Consider the following 20,876-nt stretch of genomic DNA (forward strand, 5'->3'; position numbering starts at 1 on the left):
TTCAACCAAACTTGGTATACATATGACTTACAATCTGGAAAGAAATACTTTGGGGGTGGGAAGGGGGTGACATGTAAAAATAATCGAAAATGACCGATATTAGTGTGGAATCCATAGTCTTCGGGGTCTCTAAGATGAATAGTGACGCTCCTAGTGCCGTTGCACTTCAAGTTCATCACCTATCGGGATGGGGGGTGACAGGGGATGAAAATTAAAATGTCAAAAATGACCAAGATTAGTGTCGAATCAATAGTGTTTGGAGACACTAAGGTAATTGGTCACATTCACGATAACCAAACTTGGTACACATATGACTTACAATCTGGAATGAAATACTGTTGGGGTAAGACACCCCTGACACACCTAGGGGTGGGGGTTGGAAGGAGTGATATGTAAAAATAATCGAAAACGACCGATATTAGTGTGGAATCCATATTTTTCTTGGTTGCTAAGATGAATAGTGACTCTCCCAATGCCATCACCTATCGGGATGGCGGGTGACAGGAGATGAAAATTAAAATGTCAAAAATGACCAAGATTAGTGTCGAATCAATAGTGTTTGGAGACACTAAGGTAATTGGTGACATTCACGATGACCAAACTTGGTACACATATGACTTACAATCTGGAATGAAATACTGTTGGGGTAAGACACCCCTGACACCCCTAGGGGTGCAGATGGGAAGGGGTGACATGTAAAAATAATCGGAAACGACCGACATTAGTGTGGAATCCACAGTTTGTGGGGTAGCTAAGATGAATAGTGACTCTCCCAATGCCGTTCATCTCCAATAGAGCCCTGGAAACCCTAGGGGCGGGGCTGGGAAGGGGGTGACATGTAAAAATAATCGAAAACAACCAATATTAGTGTAGAACCCATAGTTTTCGGTGTCGCTAAAATGAATAGGGACGCTCCAATGCCGTTCAACTTCAAAACACCCCTGGCTCCCCCTAGGGGATGGGAAGGGGGTGACATGTAAAAATAATCGAAAACGACCTATATTAGCGTGGAATCCACTGTTTTTGAGGTCTCTAAGGTGAATAGTGACTCTCCAAGTGCCGTTCAACTCCAAAACACCCCTGGCACCATTAGGGATGGGGTTGGGAAGGGAGTGACATTTAAAACGACCGACATTAGTGTGGAATCCATAGTTTTTGGGGTCGATAAGATGAATAGTGACACTCCCAATGTAGTTGAACTCCAAGACTCCTCTGGCACCCCTAGGGTTGGAGTGACATGTAAAGCAACCGATATTGATGTGGAATCCGTTGTTTTCGGGGCCGCTAAGATGAATAGTTACACTCCCAATGCTCTTGGAGGTGGAACAAAAAATGTTGTTTATAAATTGTAGTTAAATTTATATTATAGTGAATTTGTAAAATATATTACTTTATAATTTGTATACTGTACTTATGCTTTTAAATAACTGTAAATAAAATTAGTTACATTTTAAGCTATAGTTAGAATTCATTAAACACCCGGGCAACGCCGGGTAATCAGTTAGTAATCAATAAATTTGTTACTTTTAAATATATCAGATATTTTAAAGTAGCAAACTACGTCCTTTACTAACTGGTTAAATATGTTAATAAATTATGAAATAGTTGAAGTGGTTTTATTATATGTAAGTTTTTGTTCAGTTTTTGCTATATGTTAATATAAATCAATTAGATTTCATAGTTCCATTGTTTTGTATTGTCCTCCTCCGTAGTCGAGCGGGTTAAGGCGTTCACTCGTCTTGAGATCGTTCGCTGCTGGACGGCGTAGGTTCGAATCCGGCTCTGGTCGGAATTTATTCGGCCTACGTATAGGGCCGGTGGCAACCCACCATCGTGAGGAAATTGGGAAGCTCCGAGTGAGTGAGCGTAACCCGGTCAAGAAGACCTACAAGAACGACTGGGGGTGCGTCGGGCTGATCACCCGTCACCCCAACACTGGTCTGAGACCTCCACGCTATAACAGGTGATGGAGGAACAGTGTGGGAGGGAGACCAGCAGTCGGTAGGTAAGCAAAGGCCCTTCAAAGGGCTGTAGCGCTGTGGGTTATGTTATTGTTTTGTATTCTTGTTTTAATTTTACTGTGCATAATGATGTAGATTCGATGCCGGGTTCAGTGTCCGGGAATTTTCGGCCTGTGTATATGACCGGTGGCAACCCACCATCGTGAAGAAATTAAGGAGCTTCGAATGAGTAAGCGTAATCTGTTCGCGTAGACCTACTACAACGGCTGGGGATACGTCGGGCTGATCTCCACGCTTAGAGGTGACGAAGGAAAGCGTGGGAGGGAGACCGGCAGTCGGTAGGTAAGCCAAGGCCCTTCATGGGCTGTTGCACAAGGATTATTATTATTGATGTAGATTTGTTAATGATCTCTTGAGAGAGAAAAAGCATTGAACACTCACAACTACACTAATTTGTGTATGTATTCGACATTATTCTTAGTACAGTATATTTGAAATTAAAAAGTAATTGTTTATCTTTTGTTCGTTGTAACAACAACTCTCCCCCCCGAAAATTATTGAGGCCAAGATTGTTGGTGGGAGGAAAATCCCACCCATCTTCCCCCATGATTTCGGACCCCGGCTGTTACTTTGTAAAAGTAACTTTCGATTACTCTTGTGGATCAAGAAAGTAATTTATTACTTTTTGCTCTATTTTCTCTATTTTTTACTTTTCTCTCATTTTCTCTTTTCTGCCTATCTCTATTTTCTGTCTCTCATTTCCCTTCTGCTCATACTTTTCGATCTTACGCCCGCTAACCGTGAGCTTGAATTTTTTATTTAGTTTCCAATATTGTGTATAGATGGCACACATATTGTGACTGTCTTCTACGTTCACAAATAACTAATATTTACTTTATTTCTATTGCGTACAAGTTTATAAAATTAACAGGGAACTATTGAGATTAAGAACGCTGTATCAATGTCGATATTTGTTTTAAGTTGTTGATTTCGATTCGTTTTTGTTATATATGTAAGAAGATTGAATTAAAAATGTCTTGTGTTAAAAATCGAAAAATGAGTTTATATCAAATGTTATAAAGTGAAATAATATTTTGGAAGTTGAGTTGTGTTGCTTAATTCTTGCAATTTAAGTATAATAACATTATGAAACCCAGTTGAGCGCTGAGGACTTGCAATTTAATTCTAAAATTGTGTTAGTCTGCTCATCCTTCGCGTACAATATATATTCAGTGTGAAGTATCGTTGCAAGAAATTGGTGGCCAGTGTGCGGGAATTTGGTTACACTGAAGAATTATAAATTTTAGACTTATTAGTGTCAAGAAACAGCAATATAAGGCCATGGATGTTCCCAAGGTAAAATATTCCGGAGGTAAAATAGTCCTCCGTTCGGATCTCCGGGTGGGGACTACTTTGGGAGGTCCCTGGACTAAGGATAAGATCTACGTTAGGAATAAGGATATTAAATTAGGCACGTGGAATGTTCTGAGCCTTTACGGGCCTGGGGCATTTCAGTGTACAGTTAATGAGATAGTTAAGTATAAATTAGATGTAGTAGCTGTCCAGGAAGTTAGGTGGCCAGGAGAAGGGAATTGTAAAACTAAAAATTATACTTTTTTCTATGGTGGTACTGAAAATCATAATTTTGGAACAGGCTTTTTCATAAATAATAGAATTATATCGGCTCTTAAAACAGTAGAATTTATTAATGATAGGATATCATATGCAGTTTTACAGGGTAGGTGGTGTAAAATTATTTTAATAAACATACATGCACCAACGGAAGATAAAAATGATAATACTAAAGATGATTTTTATACAGAGTTAGAACAGGTCTTTGATAAATTTTCTCAGTATGATATGAAAATTCTGTTAGGTGACTGTAATGCACAGATTGGCAAAGAAGAGACATTTAAACCCACGATTGGTAAAGAAAGACTTCATGAATTAAGTAATGATAACGGTATAAGATTGATTACTTTTGCAACCTCAAATAATTTAATTGTGAAAAGTACCACTTTTAAACATAAAGATATCCATAAATATACCTCGTCTTCTCCAGATGGTAAAACTCATAATCAGATAGATCATATTCTCATTGATAAGAGAAGACATACTAGTATAATTGACGTTCGTACACATAGAGGTGCTGACTGTGCCAGTGACCATTATTTAGTAATTGCTAAATTAAGAGAAAGACTCTCAGTGATAAATCATAAGCAACAAAATCTAAAAGTTCTAAAATTTGATACAGGAAAGTTTACTGATGAAAGAATTAAGAAAGATTACCAAATTAAACTGTCAAATAGATTTGATGTTTTGCAGGATTTAAATGATGGTGAAAATATAAATGAAACAGACGTAAACAAGAATTGGGAGCACATACGAGTAGTGGTTATGGACCGGTTCAAGATCATCAATTGGGGTTCAAAAATACCTCAAAAACTCACTTTCTCTCCACGTTCCGCGCCTCATTTATTGCGCTGACGATGTTTCACAGCGTAGAAAACAGCACCAAAACATCAAAAACTCACTTTACTCATTTGGGGTTCACCAAAACCTCAAAAAAACAACAAAAAAAACTCGCCTTCTCTCCACGTTCCGCGCCTCATTCATTGCGCTGACGATGTTTCACAGCGATGAAAACAGCATCAAAAAACTTTAAAAAAAAACTCACTTTCTCTCCACGTTCCGCGCCTCATTTATTGCGCTGACACAGCGTGATGAGTAAATGCACTCTCTCATCCTTGAAGGATGAATGCACCTTATCGTAATTTTCCAAGTCCGGGGCCATGTTTATATATCGTGACCTTTGTAAACCTCTCTCTGTCGCACACACACACATATGCGCGCGTGCCTGTATTGTGTGATGCAAGCAAACAAACAAAAATAATAATTGTTTTTTTTAGTAGACCCAAAATGGAGAGAGAGTTCACCAACCGAAAGTGAGGCTCGGTGAGGCTCGCCTTAATGGATTTTTTTCTTGTAAGGCATAAGCCTCATTTTCTCGCAGTGTTGCCAACACCTCACTCGATCACGATCTTACGTGATATAACTTAACCTATCTTACGATCTTCAGTGATATAACTTAACCTATCATTTATTCTTTTTATTTGCACACCGAACTGTAGTAGACCCAAATGGAGAGAGAGTTCACCAACCGAAAGTGGGGCTCGACTTAATGGTTTGCTCTTGTAAGACACAAGCCTTATTTTCTCGCAGTGTTGCCAACATCTTACTCGATCACGATCTTACGTGATATAACTTAACCTATCTTACGATTTTTTTTTTTACGATCTTCAGTGACCTATCATTTTCTTTTATTTGCACACCGAACTAACTTACATTATATTTTATATAACCTTGTTGATTTTTTTTAGTATGTGGCAATTTTTTAGGAATTTTGTTTTTTAAAACTGCTCTGTGACCCTCTCGTTCTTCACGTCGTGGACGAAGAACTTCTCTGCGACCAGGATGACGCTGCATAGAGTATCGGCAGGCAGCGCGTCGTGGAACTCGCAGACGACCTTGATGTTGGTTCGATCGTTGACCACCACCTGCTTCCGCTTCGTGGTATTGATGACGAACATGGGTCTGTGGATTTTGAATTCGCTGGGCGTGTAGTACACGTCCACGCTTCCCTCGGTCACGCGCTTGTAAGCCGTGTAAGCTTCGTAAAGTTTGAGGTAATCATCTTTGGTCATGTCGACCTCTGTTTGTCAAAAATTCGAGATATTTGCAATTTAACGCTGTGGACTTGGAAAATTTTCGATTGATGAAAAAAATTGGTTCCATGACGACCTATGTTTATATTGGTATGGGTGGACAGAGGACACCGAGACTCGACCGACGCACTAAACCCGACCTCTCTACGACTATTCGTTCAAAAGTTACGAGTGATCAAAGTTTTTGGGAGGGGGTGGGCTAACTTCTTACCCCTTGACCCCAGAACCACCAAAACTTGGTATACGTATTCTACATCTCCAAAATCGACAGGGGGCATCTAACGATGCCGTATGGGAGTGTTTTTCGATATATTTTTTCGATAACTCTTACCATTTTCGAGATATTTGCAAATTTAAGATTTTTTAACACAGGACTTGGAAAATTTTCGGAACATTTTTTATTTTGTTCCATGACAACCTACGCCAATTTTGTTATGAGAGGACAGAGGACACCGAGACGATGCTAACGCAAGAAATCCCAGCTCTCTATGATCATTTTTTCGAAAGTTACGAGTGATCAAAAACATTTTTGGCAATTGGCTCACCCTTGACCTCCAAGAACCTCCGAAAACTTGGTACACGTACTCTGCATCACCAAAACTCGACAAGAGGGTCAACGGGAAGGATCTTCGCGCTATCTCTTACTGTTTTCGAGACATTTTGCAATTTAACGCTGGACTTGGAAAATTTTCGACAGATGGGGGTCAAATTTGGTTCCATGACGACCTATGTTCATTTTGGTATGGGTGGACAGAGGACGCCGGGACTCGACCGACGCACTAAACCCGACCTCTCCACGACTATTTGTTCGGAAGTTACGAGTGATCAAAGTTTTGGCGGGTGGGCTAACTTCTTACCCCTTGACCCCAGGACCACCAAAACTTGGTACACGTATTCTACACCTCCAAAATCGACAGGGGGGGTAGCTTCGCTACCGGGATGGGGGTGTTTTTCGATATATTTTTTTGATAACTCTTACCATTTTCGAGATATTTGCAATTTAAGATTTTTTTTAACGCTGTGGACTTAGAAAATTTTCGATTGATGAAAAAAAAAATGGTTCCATGACGACCTGGTATGGGAGGAGAGACGACACCGAGACTCGATGAACTAAGTGGTGCTTTGTTTGTGTGTAAAAAAAATGCAATGCTTTTTGCACTTGGTTATCATCACCTAACATGTTATTAACTGTTTTTTTAAAATTAATTACAACTGAAAACTAATAATTAATATTATCTAAAGTTACTAATTAATATTATACAAGTAATTGATATAATTTTTTTGTTCTTGTTGCTAGTGTTGGGTAATTATAGTTGTTGCAAAATATAAGCTCTCGCGTATGACAGTTTCTGAGTTTTGTTGGGTCTATATAGACGAATCGAAATTTTACTTGTTATGTTAAATTGTATGTTAGGGTACATTGTAGGAGAAATCATTGTATATTAGAGCGCTCTTTTAATGATTTGCCTATAACTGCATACAGGCAGCCGTAAATTTAGCATAAAATATCCTGATCCTGTTTCTTCTAGCATCTGCGACGTTTGTTGTGGTGGGATCATTGGGGGAAATGTGATTCTCCCATGATGTCATCTGACTTACTAGCATATGCGATACGAAGAACAGGTGTGTATGTGGCTTACTGGGATTAGGCTCATGGTAATGAGGTCCTAGTAGCTGAAACGTTGTCGGGGTATTTTGCATTTTTTTTTATTACGTGCTAAACTACACGAGAGCCTCTACGTGCTTTAGAGTAGAAGGGTAATTGGAGCGTTTCTAAACAGAAAAGTATGAGCCCTTCGATTTACTATGGCGAGGCTCACGATCTTACGTGATACAACTTAACCTAACAATTAATAAATGAGGCTCACGATATTACGTGACACAACTTAACCTAACAATTAATGGACTTGGAAAAAAAAACAATGGCGAGCGTAACATGGCGATGACGTGGAGCCTACAATACAAGTTATTACATAATATTGTGATGACTTATATTAAGCACCCCTTAATTGTATTACTTATAAGGGTATACTATTGCACAACGTTTTTGCAACAAGTTATTACGTAACATTGTGATGACTCATATCTAATGCTTTTTGTTGTATTAACTATAAGGGTGTAATAGAATCAGCAGTTAAATAAAGTATAAATCAAGAAAAAGTAAGCCATGGTTCGCATAACCTAATAGAAATAGACTTAGGTGGTTAAAGAACACCATGTTTAGAAGATTACTTGAAAAGTAAAATTAACGAAATTGAAATAAAAGTATCAGAGGTGCAAATGAATTGAGAAAGGGGTGGCAACCTAAAGTAAACTTCATAAAAAAATGGCTGACTATTTTAAATAGATGGAAGAACTACTTTAATGACGTTTTAAATGTTCATGTAGGAGATAAATCAGAAATAAATTAAGTACGCACAGCAGAACCTAACTTGATTGAAGTTAAAGATGCCAAAGAGATAAATTAGTCGAGAAGAAACTCGTTAATATGTCTGACAAAAAAATGTACAATTCATGATGGATTAAAAAAAAAAGATGCTCTTTTTAATTTTGCCTTAGAATATGCTTTTAGGAAGGTAAAAGAAACGAACGAAGTACTGTTAGCATATGCAGATGATGTAGACTTACTGGGGAATGATGTAAATACAATTAAGAATAATGCTAAAATTTTTTTTTTTCAAAAGCAGCTTAAGAGATAGGTTTTAGAAGATAGCAATGAGAAATCTAAAGATATGTGCTTACAGGCCGAAACCAAGTGATAACAACTTGTTTGAACCAGTTTTCCAAATCCAAATACTTAGGAGTAATACTAACAATGAAAATGATATTAAAGAGGAAACGAAAAGAAGGCTTAATTCATGTTACTTTTCTCTTCATAAAACTTTTGTCTCCTCGTTTCATATCTAAGGAACTAAAAAATTAAAAATATATATATAGATCTTGCTCAGTATAAGGACAAATCGAACTTTCGGGTTCAAGAAGGGTAGAGAATTAATTAATTAGTTAATATTCAATGTAATATGGTTTCACGTATTAAACAAAAACAAAGTTAGTAATAAGGCATTCATATTGACAAGGGAATTCTTACAAATTTATTCTCTTCGTAAGTTTGCCAATAGCATTTTCATCATCCTGTGTTATTTCAAATCTTCAATTATGCAATGCAAAAAGGAGAAGAATTTCCATGACATGATAACATGAATTTGTACGTTGAAAGAAAAATGAAAACGAAGAGCTGTGATAAAAAAAGAACGCTTGACTCTGACGAGCGGGAAACATAATAGAAATCAAGGACGGAAAATATGAACAGAGGAAAGTGGATATTCAAAAGAAGGTGGCTCTTCCGTGATAATTTTTACTTTTCTCAATCCGAACAAATTCATAAACATTATCATCATTGAATGTTGTTGTTGTTGATGAGTTGGTGTTTTAAGTCCACTTTATGCACAGTATGACTAATCGAGACTGGACCTACAGTTTAAAGTGGGATCCGAACCACGATGTGCCTCCACCAGGTATCAAACCTGGGACCCTTTGATTACAAGGCGACAACGCTAACACTGCGTCATGGGGAGGCCCCATCATTGAATGGTTGGTTACGTTGTCCCTCCGAACGAAAGACGGAATGCATACAAGCCTGTGCCTCCTAAGTTCATCGTGGCTTGCGAAATGAAAACTTCCGATGATTTTTATTTTTTAAGAACATGCTTCGCTAGGAGGTCAAAATGACAAGTTCCGTAATTCGAATAACTTGTTGATTTTATTACGAACGAAGAAGGAATGCATGGCACTTAAAATGCTGTAGTATTATTACATCAGATCATCTTTTTGTCTTGCTCGCGTCGATTAGTCTCCATACGTTTCTTCTTCTCCTTGTCGTTTTCGTTCAGAATCGCTTCCATCTCTCCTGTTATTACATTCGCGACTTCTAGATTATCACTTTTTCTCCCTGTAATTTTATAAATATAGTTTTTTTTCATGATCATCTAGAGAACACCGGATAAATTTCAGCAATATCGATCATCTAGAGAACACCGGATAAATTTCAGCAATATCGATCACTCAAATGGATATCATCATCTTCGTCCAATACAATTCTTGAAAATTTTATATAGCACTTCCAGGAGTAGGTCGGTTAAAAAAAAAACGCGAGCCCGAAGATTCCACTTTTATCTTGTTCTGTCTTGTTTAACCGATTTTGAATTTGAGATTTTTTATTTTTACTTGCCATTCACAACACGTTCGACTATTCGTGACAATACGTTTCAACCTTTCTGTATAAACGTTTCAACGTTCCGGTAAATACTGTGCATAAAGTGGACTTAAAACACCAACTCATCAACAACAACAACATTCAATGATGATAATGTTTATGAATTTGTTCGGATTGAGAAAAGTAAAAATTATCACGGAAGAGCCACCTTCTTTTGAATATCCACTTTCCTCTGTTCATATTTTCCGTCCTTGATTTCTATTATGTTTCCCGCTCGTCAGAGTCAAGCGTTCTTTTTTTATCACAGCTCTTCGTTTTCATTTTTCTTTCAACGTACAAATTCATGTTATCATGTCATGGAAATTCTTCTCCTTTTTGCATTGCATAATTGAAGATTTGAAATAACACAGGATGATGAAAATGCTATTGGCAAACTTACGAAGAGAATAAATTTGTAAGAATTCCCTTGTCAATATGAATGCCTTATTACTAACTTTGTTTTTGTTTAATACGTGAAACCATATTACATTGAATATTAACTAATTAATTAATTCTCTACCCTTCTTGAACCCGAAAGTTCGATTTGTCCTTATACTGAGCAAGATCTATATATATATTTTTAATTTTTTAGTTCCTTAGATATGAAACGAGGAGACAAAAGTTTTATGAAGAGAAAAGTAACATGAATTAAGCCTTCTTTTCATTTCCTCTTTAATATCATTTTCATTGTTAGTATTACTCCTAAGTATTTGGATTTGGAAAACTGGTTCAAACAAGTTGTTATCACTTGGTTTCGGCCTGTAAGCACATATCTTTAGATTTCTCATTGCTATCTTCTAAAACCTATCTCTTAAGCTGCTTTTGAAAAAAAAAATTTTTAGCATTATTCTTAATTGTATTTACATCATTCCCCAGTAAGTCTACATCATCTGCATATGCTAACAGTACTTCGTTCGTTTCTTTTACCTTCCTAAAAGCATATTCTAAGGCAAAATTAAAAAGAGCATCTTTTTTTTTTAATCCATCATGAATTGTACATTTTTTTGTCAGACATATTAACGAGTTTCTTCTCGACTAATTTATCTCTTTGGCATCTTTAACTTCAATCAAGTTAGGTTCTGCTGTGCGTACTTAATTTATTTCTGATTTATCTCCTACATGAACATTTAAAACGTCATTAAAGTAGTTCTTCCATCTATTTAAAATAGTCAGCCATTTTTTTATGAAGTTTACTTTAGGTTGCCACCCCTTTCTCAATTCATTTGCACCTCTGATACTTTTATTTCAATTTCGTTAATTTTACTTTTCAAGTAATCTTCTAAACATGGTGTTCTTTAACCACCTAAGTCTATTTCTATTAGGTTATGCGAACCATGGCTTACTTTTTCTTGATTTATACTTTATTTAACTGCTGATTCTATTACACCCTTATAGTTAATACAACAAAAAGCATTAGATATGAGTCATCACAATGTTACGTAATAACTTGTTGCAAAAACGTTGTGCAATAGTATACCCTTATAAGTAATACAATTAAGGGGTGCTTAATATAAGTCATCACAATATTATGTAATAACTTGTATTGTAGGCTCCACGTCATCGCCATGTTACGCTCGCCATTGTTTTTTTTTCCAAGTCCATTAATTGTTAGGTTAAGTTGTGTCACGTAATATCGTGAGCCTCATTTATTAATTGTTAGGTTAAGTTGTATCACGTAAGATCGTGAGCCTCGCCATAGTAAATCGAAGGGCTCATACTTTTCTGTTTAGAAACGCTCCAATTACCCTTCTACTCTAAAGCACGTAGAGGCTCTCGTGTAGTTTAGCACGTAATAAAAAAAAAATGCAAAATACCCCGACAACGTTTCAGCTACTAGGACCTCATTACAATGATCCTAATCCCAGTAAGCCACATACACACCTGTTCTTCGTATCGCATATGCTAGCAAGTCAGATGACATCATGGGAGAATCACATTTCCCCCAATGATCCCACCACAACAAACGTCGCAGATGCTAGAAGAAACAGGATCAGGATATTTTATGCTAAATTTACGGCTGCCTGTATGCAGTTATAGGCAAATCATTAAAAGAGCGCTCTAATATACAATGATTTCTCCTACAATGTACCCTAACATACAATTTAACATAACAAGTAAAATTTCGATTCGTCTATATATACCCAACAAAACTCAGAAACTGTCATACGCGAGAGCTTATATTTTGCAACAACTATAATTACCCAACACTAGCAACAAGAACAAAAAAATTATATCAATTACTTGTATAATATTAATTAGTAACTTTAGATAATATTAAATATTAGTTTTCAGTTGTAATTAATTTTAAAAAAACAGTTAATAACATGTTAGGTGATGATAACCAAGTGCAAAAAGCATTGCATTTTTTTACACACAAACAAAGCACCACTTAGTTCATCGAGTCTCGGTGTCGTTTCTCCTCCCATACCAGGTCGTCATGGAACCATTTTTTTTTTCATCAATCGAAAATTTTCTAAGTCCACAGCGTTAAAAAAAATCTTAAATTGCAAATATCTCGAAAATGGTAAGAGTTATCGAAAAAATATATCGAAAAACACCCCCATCCCGGTAGCGAAGCTACCCCCCCTGTCGATTTTGGAGGTGTAGAATACGTGTACCAAGTTTTGGTGGTCCTGGGGTCAAGGGGTAAGAAGTTAGCCCACCCGCCAAAACTTTGATCACTCGTAACTTCCGAACAAATAGTCGTGGAGAGGTCGGGTTTAGTGCGTCGGTCGAGTCCCGGCGTCCTCTGTCCACCCATACCAAAATGAACATAGGTCGTCATGGAACCAAATTTGACCCCCATCTGTCGAAAATTTTCCAAGTCCAGCGTTAAATTGCAAAATGTCTCGAAAACAGTAAGAGATAGCGCGAAGATCCTTCCCGTTGACCCTCTTGTCGAGTTTTGGTGATGCAGAGTACGTGTACCAAGTTTTCGGAGGTTCTTGGAGGTCAAGGGTGAGCCAATTGCCAAAAATGTTTTTGATCACTCGTAACTTTCGAAAAAATGATCATAGAGAGCTGGGATTTCTTGCGTTAGCATCGTCTCGGTGTCCTCTGTCCTCTCATAACAAAATTGGCGTAGGTTGTCATGGAACAAAATAAAAAATGTTCCGAAAATTTTCCAAGTCCTGTGTTAAAAAATCTTAAATTTGCAAATATCTCGAAAATGGTAAGAGTTATCGAAAAAATATATCGAAAAACACTCCCATACGGCATCGTTAGATGCCCCCTGTCGATTTTGGAGATGTAGAATACGTATACCAAGTTTTGGTGGTTCTGGGGTCAAGGGGTAAGAAGTTAGCCCACCCCCTCCCAAAAACTTTGATCACTCGTAACTTTTGAACGAATAGTCGTAGAGAGGTCGGGTTTAGTGCGTCGGTCGAGTCTCGGTGTCCTCTGTCCACCCATACCAATATAAACATAGGTCGTCATGGAACCAATTTTTTTCATCAATCGAAAATTTTCCAAGTCCACAGCGTTAAATTGCAAATATCTCGAATTTTTGACAAACAGAGGTCGACATGACCAAAGATGATTACCTCAAACTTTACGAAGCTTACACGGCTTACAAGCGCGTGACCGAGGGAAGCGTGGACGTGTACTACACGCCCAGCGAATTCAAAATCCACAGACCCATGTTCGTCATCAATACCACGAAGCGGAAGCAGGTGGTGGTCAACGATCGAACCAACATCAAGGTCGTCTGCGAGTTCCACGACGCGCTGCCTGCCGATACTCTATGCAGCGTCATCCTGGTCGCAGAGAAGTTCTTCGTCCACGACGTGAAGAACGAGAGGGTCACAGAGCAGTTTTAAAAAACAAAATTCCTAAAAAATTGCCACATACTAAAAAAAATCAACAAGGTTATATAAAATATAATGTAAGTTAGTTCGGTGTGCAAATAAAAGAAAATGATAGGTCACTGAAGATCGTAAAAAAAAAAAATCGTAAGATAGGTTAAGTTATATCACGTAAGATCGTGATCGAGTAAGATGTTGGCAACACTGCGAGAAAATAAGGCTTGTGTCTTACAAGAGCAAACCATTAAGTCGAGCCCCACTTTCGGTTGGTGAACTCTCTCTCCATTTGGGTCTACTACAGTTCGGTGTGCAAATAAAAAGAATAAATGATAGGTTAAGTTATATCACTGAAGATCGTAAGATAGGTTAAGTTATATCACGTAAGATCGTGATCGAGTGAGGTGTTGGCAACACTGCGAGAAAATGAGGCTTATGCCTTACAAGAAAAAAATCCATTAAGGCGAGCCTCACCGAGCCTCACTTTCGGTTGGTGAACTCTCTCTCCATTTTGGGTCTACTAAAAAAAACAATTATTATTTTTGTTTGTTTGCTTGCATCACACAATACAGGCACGCGCGCATATGTGTGTGTGTGCGACAGAGAGAGGTTTACAAAGGTCACGATATATAAACATGGCCCCGGACTTGGAAAATTACGATAAGGTGCATTCATCCTTCAAGGATGAGAGAGTGCATTTACTCATCACGCTGTGTCAGCGCAATAAATGAGGCGCGGAACGTGGAGAGAAAGTGAGTTTTTTTTTAAAGTTTTTTGATGCTGTTTTCATCGCTGTGAAACATCGTCAGCGCAATGAATGAGGCGCGGAACGTGGAGAGAAGGCGAGTTTTTTTTGTTGTTTTTTTGAGGTTTTGGTGAACCCCAAATGAGTAAAGTGAGTTTTTGATGTTTTGGTGCTGTTTTCTACGCTGTGAAACATCGTCAGCGCAATAAATGAGGCGCGGAACGTGGAGAGAAAGTGAGTTTTTGAGGTATTTTTGAACCCCAATTGATGATCTTGAACCGGTCCATAACTACTACTCTAAAGTAGGTCAAAGCATGTAGAGGCTCTCGTGTAGTTTAGCACGTAATAATAATAAAAAAGGATAGGTTAAGTTATATCACGTAAGATCGTGATATACCTACCAAGTGTGAGTGGGAAAAAAGGGAAATTTTACTAAAACATCGCTAAACGCTAAAACATCGACAAAAAATTGTCAAAATATGTTAAAAACTGATATTCAATTGATAAAAAAAGAGGCTACAAATGCACTCGTACCAAGTACGAGTGGGAAAAAAAGGGAAATTTTACTAAAACATCGCTAAACGCAAAAACATCGACAAAAAATTGTCAAAATATGTCAAAAACTGATATTCGATTGGTAAAAAACAAAGGCTACAAATGCACTCGTACCAAGTACTACTTAGAAACAATACACTTACACTACTCATACGTAATGCAATAGAATCAGCAGCTAAAGAAAGTATAGGATACCATAAACCGAGAAAAAGTAAAGCATGGTTTGATAATGAATGTCATAATCTAATAGAAATAAGAAATCAGGCTAGACTTAGGTGATTAAATAACTCTGATGATACAAATCTAAACAATTATAATATAATAAAGCGAGAAGTTAACCGCACGTTTAGAAGTAAAAAAAAAGAGATTACTTGAAAAGCAAAATTAACGAAATTGAAATAAACAGCAAAAATAAAAATATCAGAGATTTATATAAAGGTATAAATGAGTTTAGAAAGGGGTGGCAACCTAAAGTAAACTTGATAAAAGATAAAGACGGTGATTTTCTAGCTGACCCAAGCGATATTCTAAATAGATGGAAGAACTACTTTAATAACATTTTAAATGTTCATGTAGGAGATAAATCAGAAGTAAATGAAGTACACACAGCAGAACCTTTAGTTCCAGAACCTAACTTGACTGAAGTTAAAGATGCTATTAAAAGGCTAAAGAATAACAAAGCACCTGGCATTGATTTAATACCAGCTGAGTTAATTAAATATGGTGGAAATTCATTAATATGTCAAATTCATAAATTAATTTGTTTAATATGGAATAAAGAAGAAATCCCTCAACAGTGGAAAGAATCCATAATTGTTCCTGTGTTTAAAAAAGGTGATAAAATGAACTGCAATAATTACCGTGGAATTTCTCTACTCTCAACAACATATAAAATATTATCTAACATTCTTTTAACAAGACTAACCCCATATGCTAATGAAATTATAGGTGATTATCAATGTGAATTTAAACGTAACAGATCAACTACAGATCAAATTTTTCACATCAGACAGACACTTGATAAAAAGTGGGAATATAATCAAAATGTCATTGATTTCAAAAAAGCATATGATTCGGTCAAAAGAGATAAATTATATAATATATTAGTAGAGTTTGGAATACCTAAGAAGCTTGTTAGTATGATAAAAATATGCACCAGTGAAACAGAAAGTAAAATTCGTGTGGGTATTAATATGTCTGACAAATTTACAATTCATGATGGGTTAAAACAAGGAGATGCATTATCTCCATTGCTCTTTAATTTTTGCCTTAGAATATGCTGTAAGGAAGGTAAAAGAAACTAACGAAGGACTAAAATTAAATGGTGTGACTCAGTTGCTAGCATATGCAGATGATGTAGACTTACTGGGGGATGATGTGAATACAATTAAGAATAATGCTAAAATATTTTCCAAAACTGCTAAAGAGATAGGTTTGGAAGTTAACAAAGAGAAAATTAAATATATGCTTACAGGCCGAAACCAAGTCTTAGGTAATAATCAAAATCTAGTTATTGATAACAACTCGTTTGAACCAGTTTCCAAATTCAAATACTTAGGAGTAATATTACTTACTTAGTCGATCCTCTTCTACCTTGCGGTGTTGATGTTTCCCAGAGGGTCTTCCATCGGATTCTGTCTCGGGCCAGCTCCTTTGCTCTCCTCCACTCTCCTCCTCTAGCCTCTACAGCTACCTTCACATCTTCTTCCCATGTCCTTCTGGGTTTCCCGCGTGGTCTTGCTACTTGCATCTTAGCATTCAAAGCTTGTTTAGCTATTCTGGAGTCTTCCATTCTTTGTATGTGCCCAAACCATCGTAACTGGTTCTGTTCGATTCTCTCAAGCACTGTGATACGCCCAGGCTAGCTCTAATGCTCTGATTCCTAATTTTGTCTCTTCTTGTTTTCCCTTCTATTTTACGGAGAAATCTCATTTCTGAAGCCTGTATTTTACTCCTATGTTTATTTGTCAATGTCCAGGTTTCACTACCATAAAGTAATGTAGGTAAATATATCACTTTATACACACGGATTTTCGTAGTTTTGGTCACTAATGGATTATTTAGGAAATTTCTCTTTAGCGCATTAAAGAGTCTCCCTGAGGCTTGGGATCGAGCTATAATTTCACCATCTATTCTGCCATCTTGTTGCACTATAACCCCGAGGTATTTAAAATCTGTAGTCTGTTCTAATGTCGTTCCATTATTCAAAGCAATCTGATGTATATTTGGCTGTCGTGCCATCATCATGGTCTGAGTCTTTTTATCATTTATCTTCATGCCCCTCTTTTTTTAACTCTTTTTCCAAAATTCTCACGTTCTTTTGTAAATTTCTTTCGGAATCTCCCAATATTAGTATGTTATCGGCGAAGGCACAATGGTTTATATATATTGGTTTTAAAAACCTATATCCCAGCTTGAATTTCTGTACCTTCCCATTGCATGATTTAATAACATCATCCATTAAGGTAATAAAGAGGAGTGGGCTAAGGATACATCCTTGTTTAAGTCCTACTATAGTCTCAAACTCTTGAGACTCTGCATTGCAGGTGCGGACATAGTTTCTACATTTCTTATACAGACTCTGCGTTGCTGTAATTAATTGATTGCTAACATTTCTTGTTAGCAATTGTTAGCAATCTTCATGTTTTAGTATTTTCTATATTTCATCCCTCGGAATGTTGTCGAAGGCTTTCTCTAGATCTATGAAAGCCATATGTGCCTCTTTTCCATATCTCATCAGTGTTTCACTGATCTGTCTGATGGTAAATATGAGGTCTTGTGTGCTTCTTCCTGGTCGGAATCCGCACTGTGCCTCATCTAGCTGTGGCTCTACCACTTGCCTAATCCTATCTTCTAGTATCCTCGCATATACTTTCCCCGGCACACTCAATAGCGATATCCCACGATGGTTTTTGCAGTCTCTGTTGTCTCCTTTTTTGAATATTGGCACAATGACACTACACTCCCATTCAGCTGGTACCTTCTTTGCTTTCCAAATGAGATTAATAATCTTAAGTAGTATGTCTTGACCACTTTTGCCCATGAATTTAAGCATCTCAGGTGCTATCTGGTCATGTCCTGCAGCTTTTCCTAGTTTCATTTTCTTTAGTGCTCTTTTTAGCTCCTCCATAGTTATTTCTTCTTCAGTTTCTCCCTCCTCTTGGTGTTGCTGTTTTTCTTCCTCAGTCTGCTCTTTCTCCTTTTCTACAATTTCCATATTTCCTCCAAGCAATTCTTGGAAATATTCTTTCCACCTCTCCATAATGTCATTTTCACTTCGGAGGAGGTTACCACTTTTGTCTTTTATGAACTTAAGAGGACATTGCTTCTCTGTTCGCATCGATTTTAATACTTTGTAGAACAGTTTTTGGTTATTTTGTAGGTTTCCTTCCATTGCTTCTCCAAATTTTTCCCATGACTGTTGTTTTGCATCTTTCACTATATTCTTCACTACTAATCTTTGATGTTTATAAGCTTCATAGTCACTTAAATGTTTTGTGAGTAGGTATTTTTTCCATCGTTGCTTCTTTTCCTTTACCATTTCTTTTATCTCTTCCGTCCACCATGCTGTTCTTCTCTGTTGTTGCTTTCCGCTGGACTTTCCGCAGATTTCGGCCGCCGCTCCTAAGATTGCCTCTTTATATAAACTCCATATTTCTCCCAGTTTATCTTCTTTCATAGTAGGCCATTCCAATGTTTCCACCCTTTGCTTCACAGCCTCTTGATAGTCTTTTTGTCTTGCCTCTTCTCTCAATTTATATACCTTTATTCTTTCTTTAGGTTTCCTTTTGTTATCAGCAGGGTTCTTGGTCTTGATATTAACATGTAACTGCATAATTACTAAGTAGTGGTCACTTCCAATCTCGTAACCTCTATATGCTCTTACATCTAAGATAAATCTCCACTGTTTCCTCTGTGTCAATATGTAGTCAATAATAGATTTTTCCTTTCGGCTGGGGACTTCTCTTGTATATCTATGTGTTTCTTTATGTGGGAACATTGTGTTCGTAATTACAAAATCATTTCCTGCACACATATCTAGTAATCTTCTCCCATTATTATTCTGGTGCGTCTCGCCGTATTTCCCTAGCAGCCCTTCCATTCCTTCTATGTTGTTTCCAACTCTACCATTAAAGTCAGCTAATACAACGACAGCTCCCATGGTGTCATCCACTGTCCTCTGCAGCTCTTCGTAAAATCTATCTTTCTCTTCTGCTATATCATCTTCATTTGGTGCATATATAGCAATAAAAGTAGTGTCTTCATTTATGCTACTGTTAAAGGTTAAAGTTACCAAGATAATTCTTTCATTGATGAATTTCCAGCATTTAACATAATGTCTGTAGGCCTCTCAGATTACTATAGCCACTCCTCCTTTTGCTCTCTGTTCTTTGCCTAATCCTGAATGAAACATTAGGAACCTTTCACCACTATTTGGTTCTATTATTTGTTCATATCCATTTCCTTTTTTCTTGGTCTCTGTCACCGCCAATATATTCAACTTTGCTCTTACCATTTCCGTCATTAATTCAAACTCCTTTCCACCAAGTCCACGTACATTCCAGGTTGCCACTCTCATTATCCTTTTTCCTCTCTTGGTCGTCAACAGTTTAATCAGTCCGGTTTCTCCTCTGTAGTTTCTTTTAATAATTTCATCTCGGACACTCGGGTTATCAGCCCTAGTTCCAAAGCCTCGTGGGAGGGGCTGCCTCCCTTATAGCCCTCGGCCTGCTAGTTTTTCTTTTAGGGTTTCTTCCCGTAGCCTTTGAGGTTTCTCCCTCTCACTGCAAGGCAGCAGTTTGCCTCGGTCCGGGACTGCTTATTCGGGTTTCCCCTTATTCGCAGCTAACCCCCATATCTGAGGGCCATTCGCTATCCGCCACCTGCGACCCGCCCAGTAGCTGAGGATCGTCCTGGGTAATATTAACAAATGAAAATTATATTAAAGAGGAAATAAAAAGTAGGCTTAATTCAGGAAATGCATGTTACTTCTCTCTTCATAAACTTTTGTCTTCTCGTTTAATATCTAAGAAACTAAAGGTTAAAATATACAAAACAGTAATTTTGCCTGTAGTATTATATGGGTGTGAAACTTGGTCCCTTACATTGAAAGAGGAACATAAATTGAGAGTATTTGAAAATAAGATCCTTAGGAAAATCTTTGGACCTAAAAGGGATGAGGAGACAGGTGAGTGGAGAAGGTTACATAATTTAGAACTACATAATTTGTATTCATGTCCAGATATTATTAGAATAATTAAATCAAGAAGACTTAGGTGGGCCGGCCATGTGGCACGAATGGGAGAGGAAAGAGGAGTTTACAGAATTCTTGTTGGGAAACCTGATGGTAAGAGACCTGTAGGAAGGGCAAGACGAAGATGGAGGGACAACGTTGAGATGGACCTAAGGGAAATCGGTAGGGATGGAAAAGAGTATATAGAACTTGCTCAAGATAGGGAAAGATGGAAGGCCTGTGTTGCTGCAGCCATGAACCTTCGGGTTTAAGAAGGCTAGGGAGTTAGTTAGTTAGTTAGTTAGACTTATTAGTGTCCCTTCCTTTGTGTACTTCATATTTTCGTTCTGTTGTCGTGAATACAAATTAGTGCAATGACAACGAAGAATGTTCCTATCGTGCCATTACCTACGGTACTTCAGCTTTTAATGCTCAATTATTGGTCATGTTTCGGGAATTGAAGGAATCGAATGACAGCGTAAGGCAAAAGTTGTTTGAGCTTGAAAAATCTCAGAAAGAGCAGTTGTCAGAGCTTGAGAAATCTCAGAGAGAGCAGTTGAGAGAGCAGTTGTCAGAGCTGGAGAAATATCAGAGAGAGCAATTTT

General features: G+C 37.4%; 1 protein-coding gene across 1 annotated transcript; it reads right to left on the reverse strand.

Moving 5' to 3' along the window:
* Nucleotides 1–17,694: 17,694 nt before the first annotated feature.
* On the reverse strand, nucleotides 17,695–19,200 carry LOC145989140 (uncharacterized). Its single transcript, XM_083124432.1, has one exon. The coding sequence runs from the start codon at nucleotides 19,198–19,200 to the stop codon at nucleotides 17,695–17,697; it is 1,506 nt and encodes a 501-aa protein (XP_082980558.1).
* Nucleotides 19,201–20,876: the final 1,676 nt, after the last annotated feature.

The sequence above is a fragment of the Lepisma saccharinum genome, chromosome 6 (assembly GCF_977018435.1).
Source record: "Lepisma saccharinum chromosome 6, izLepSacc3.1, whole genome shotgun sequence".
In the NCBI taxonomy this organism is placed as follows: Eukaryota; Metazoa; Arthropoda; class Insecta; order Zygentoma; family Lepismatidae; genus Lepisma; species Lepisma saccharinum.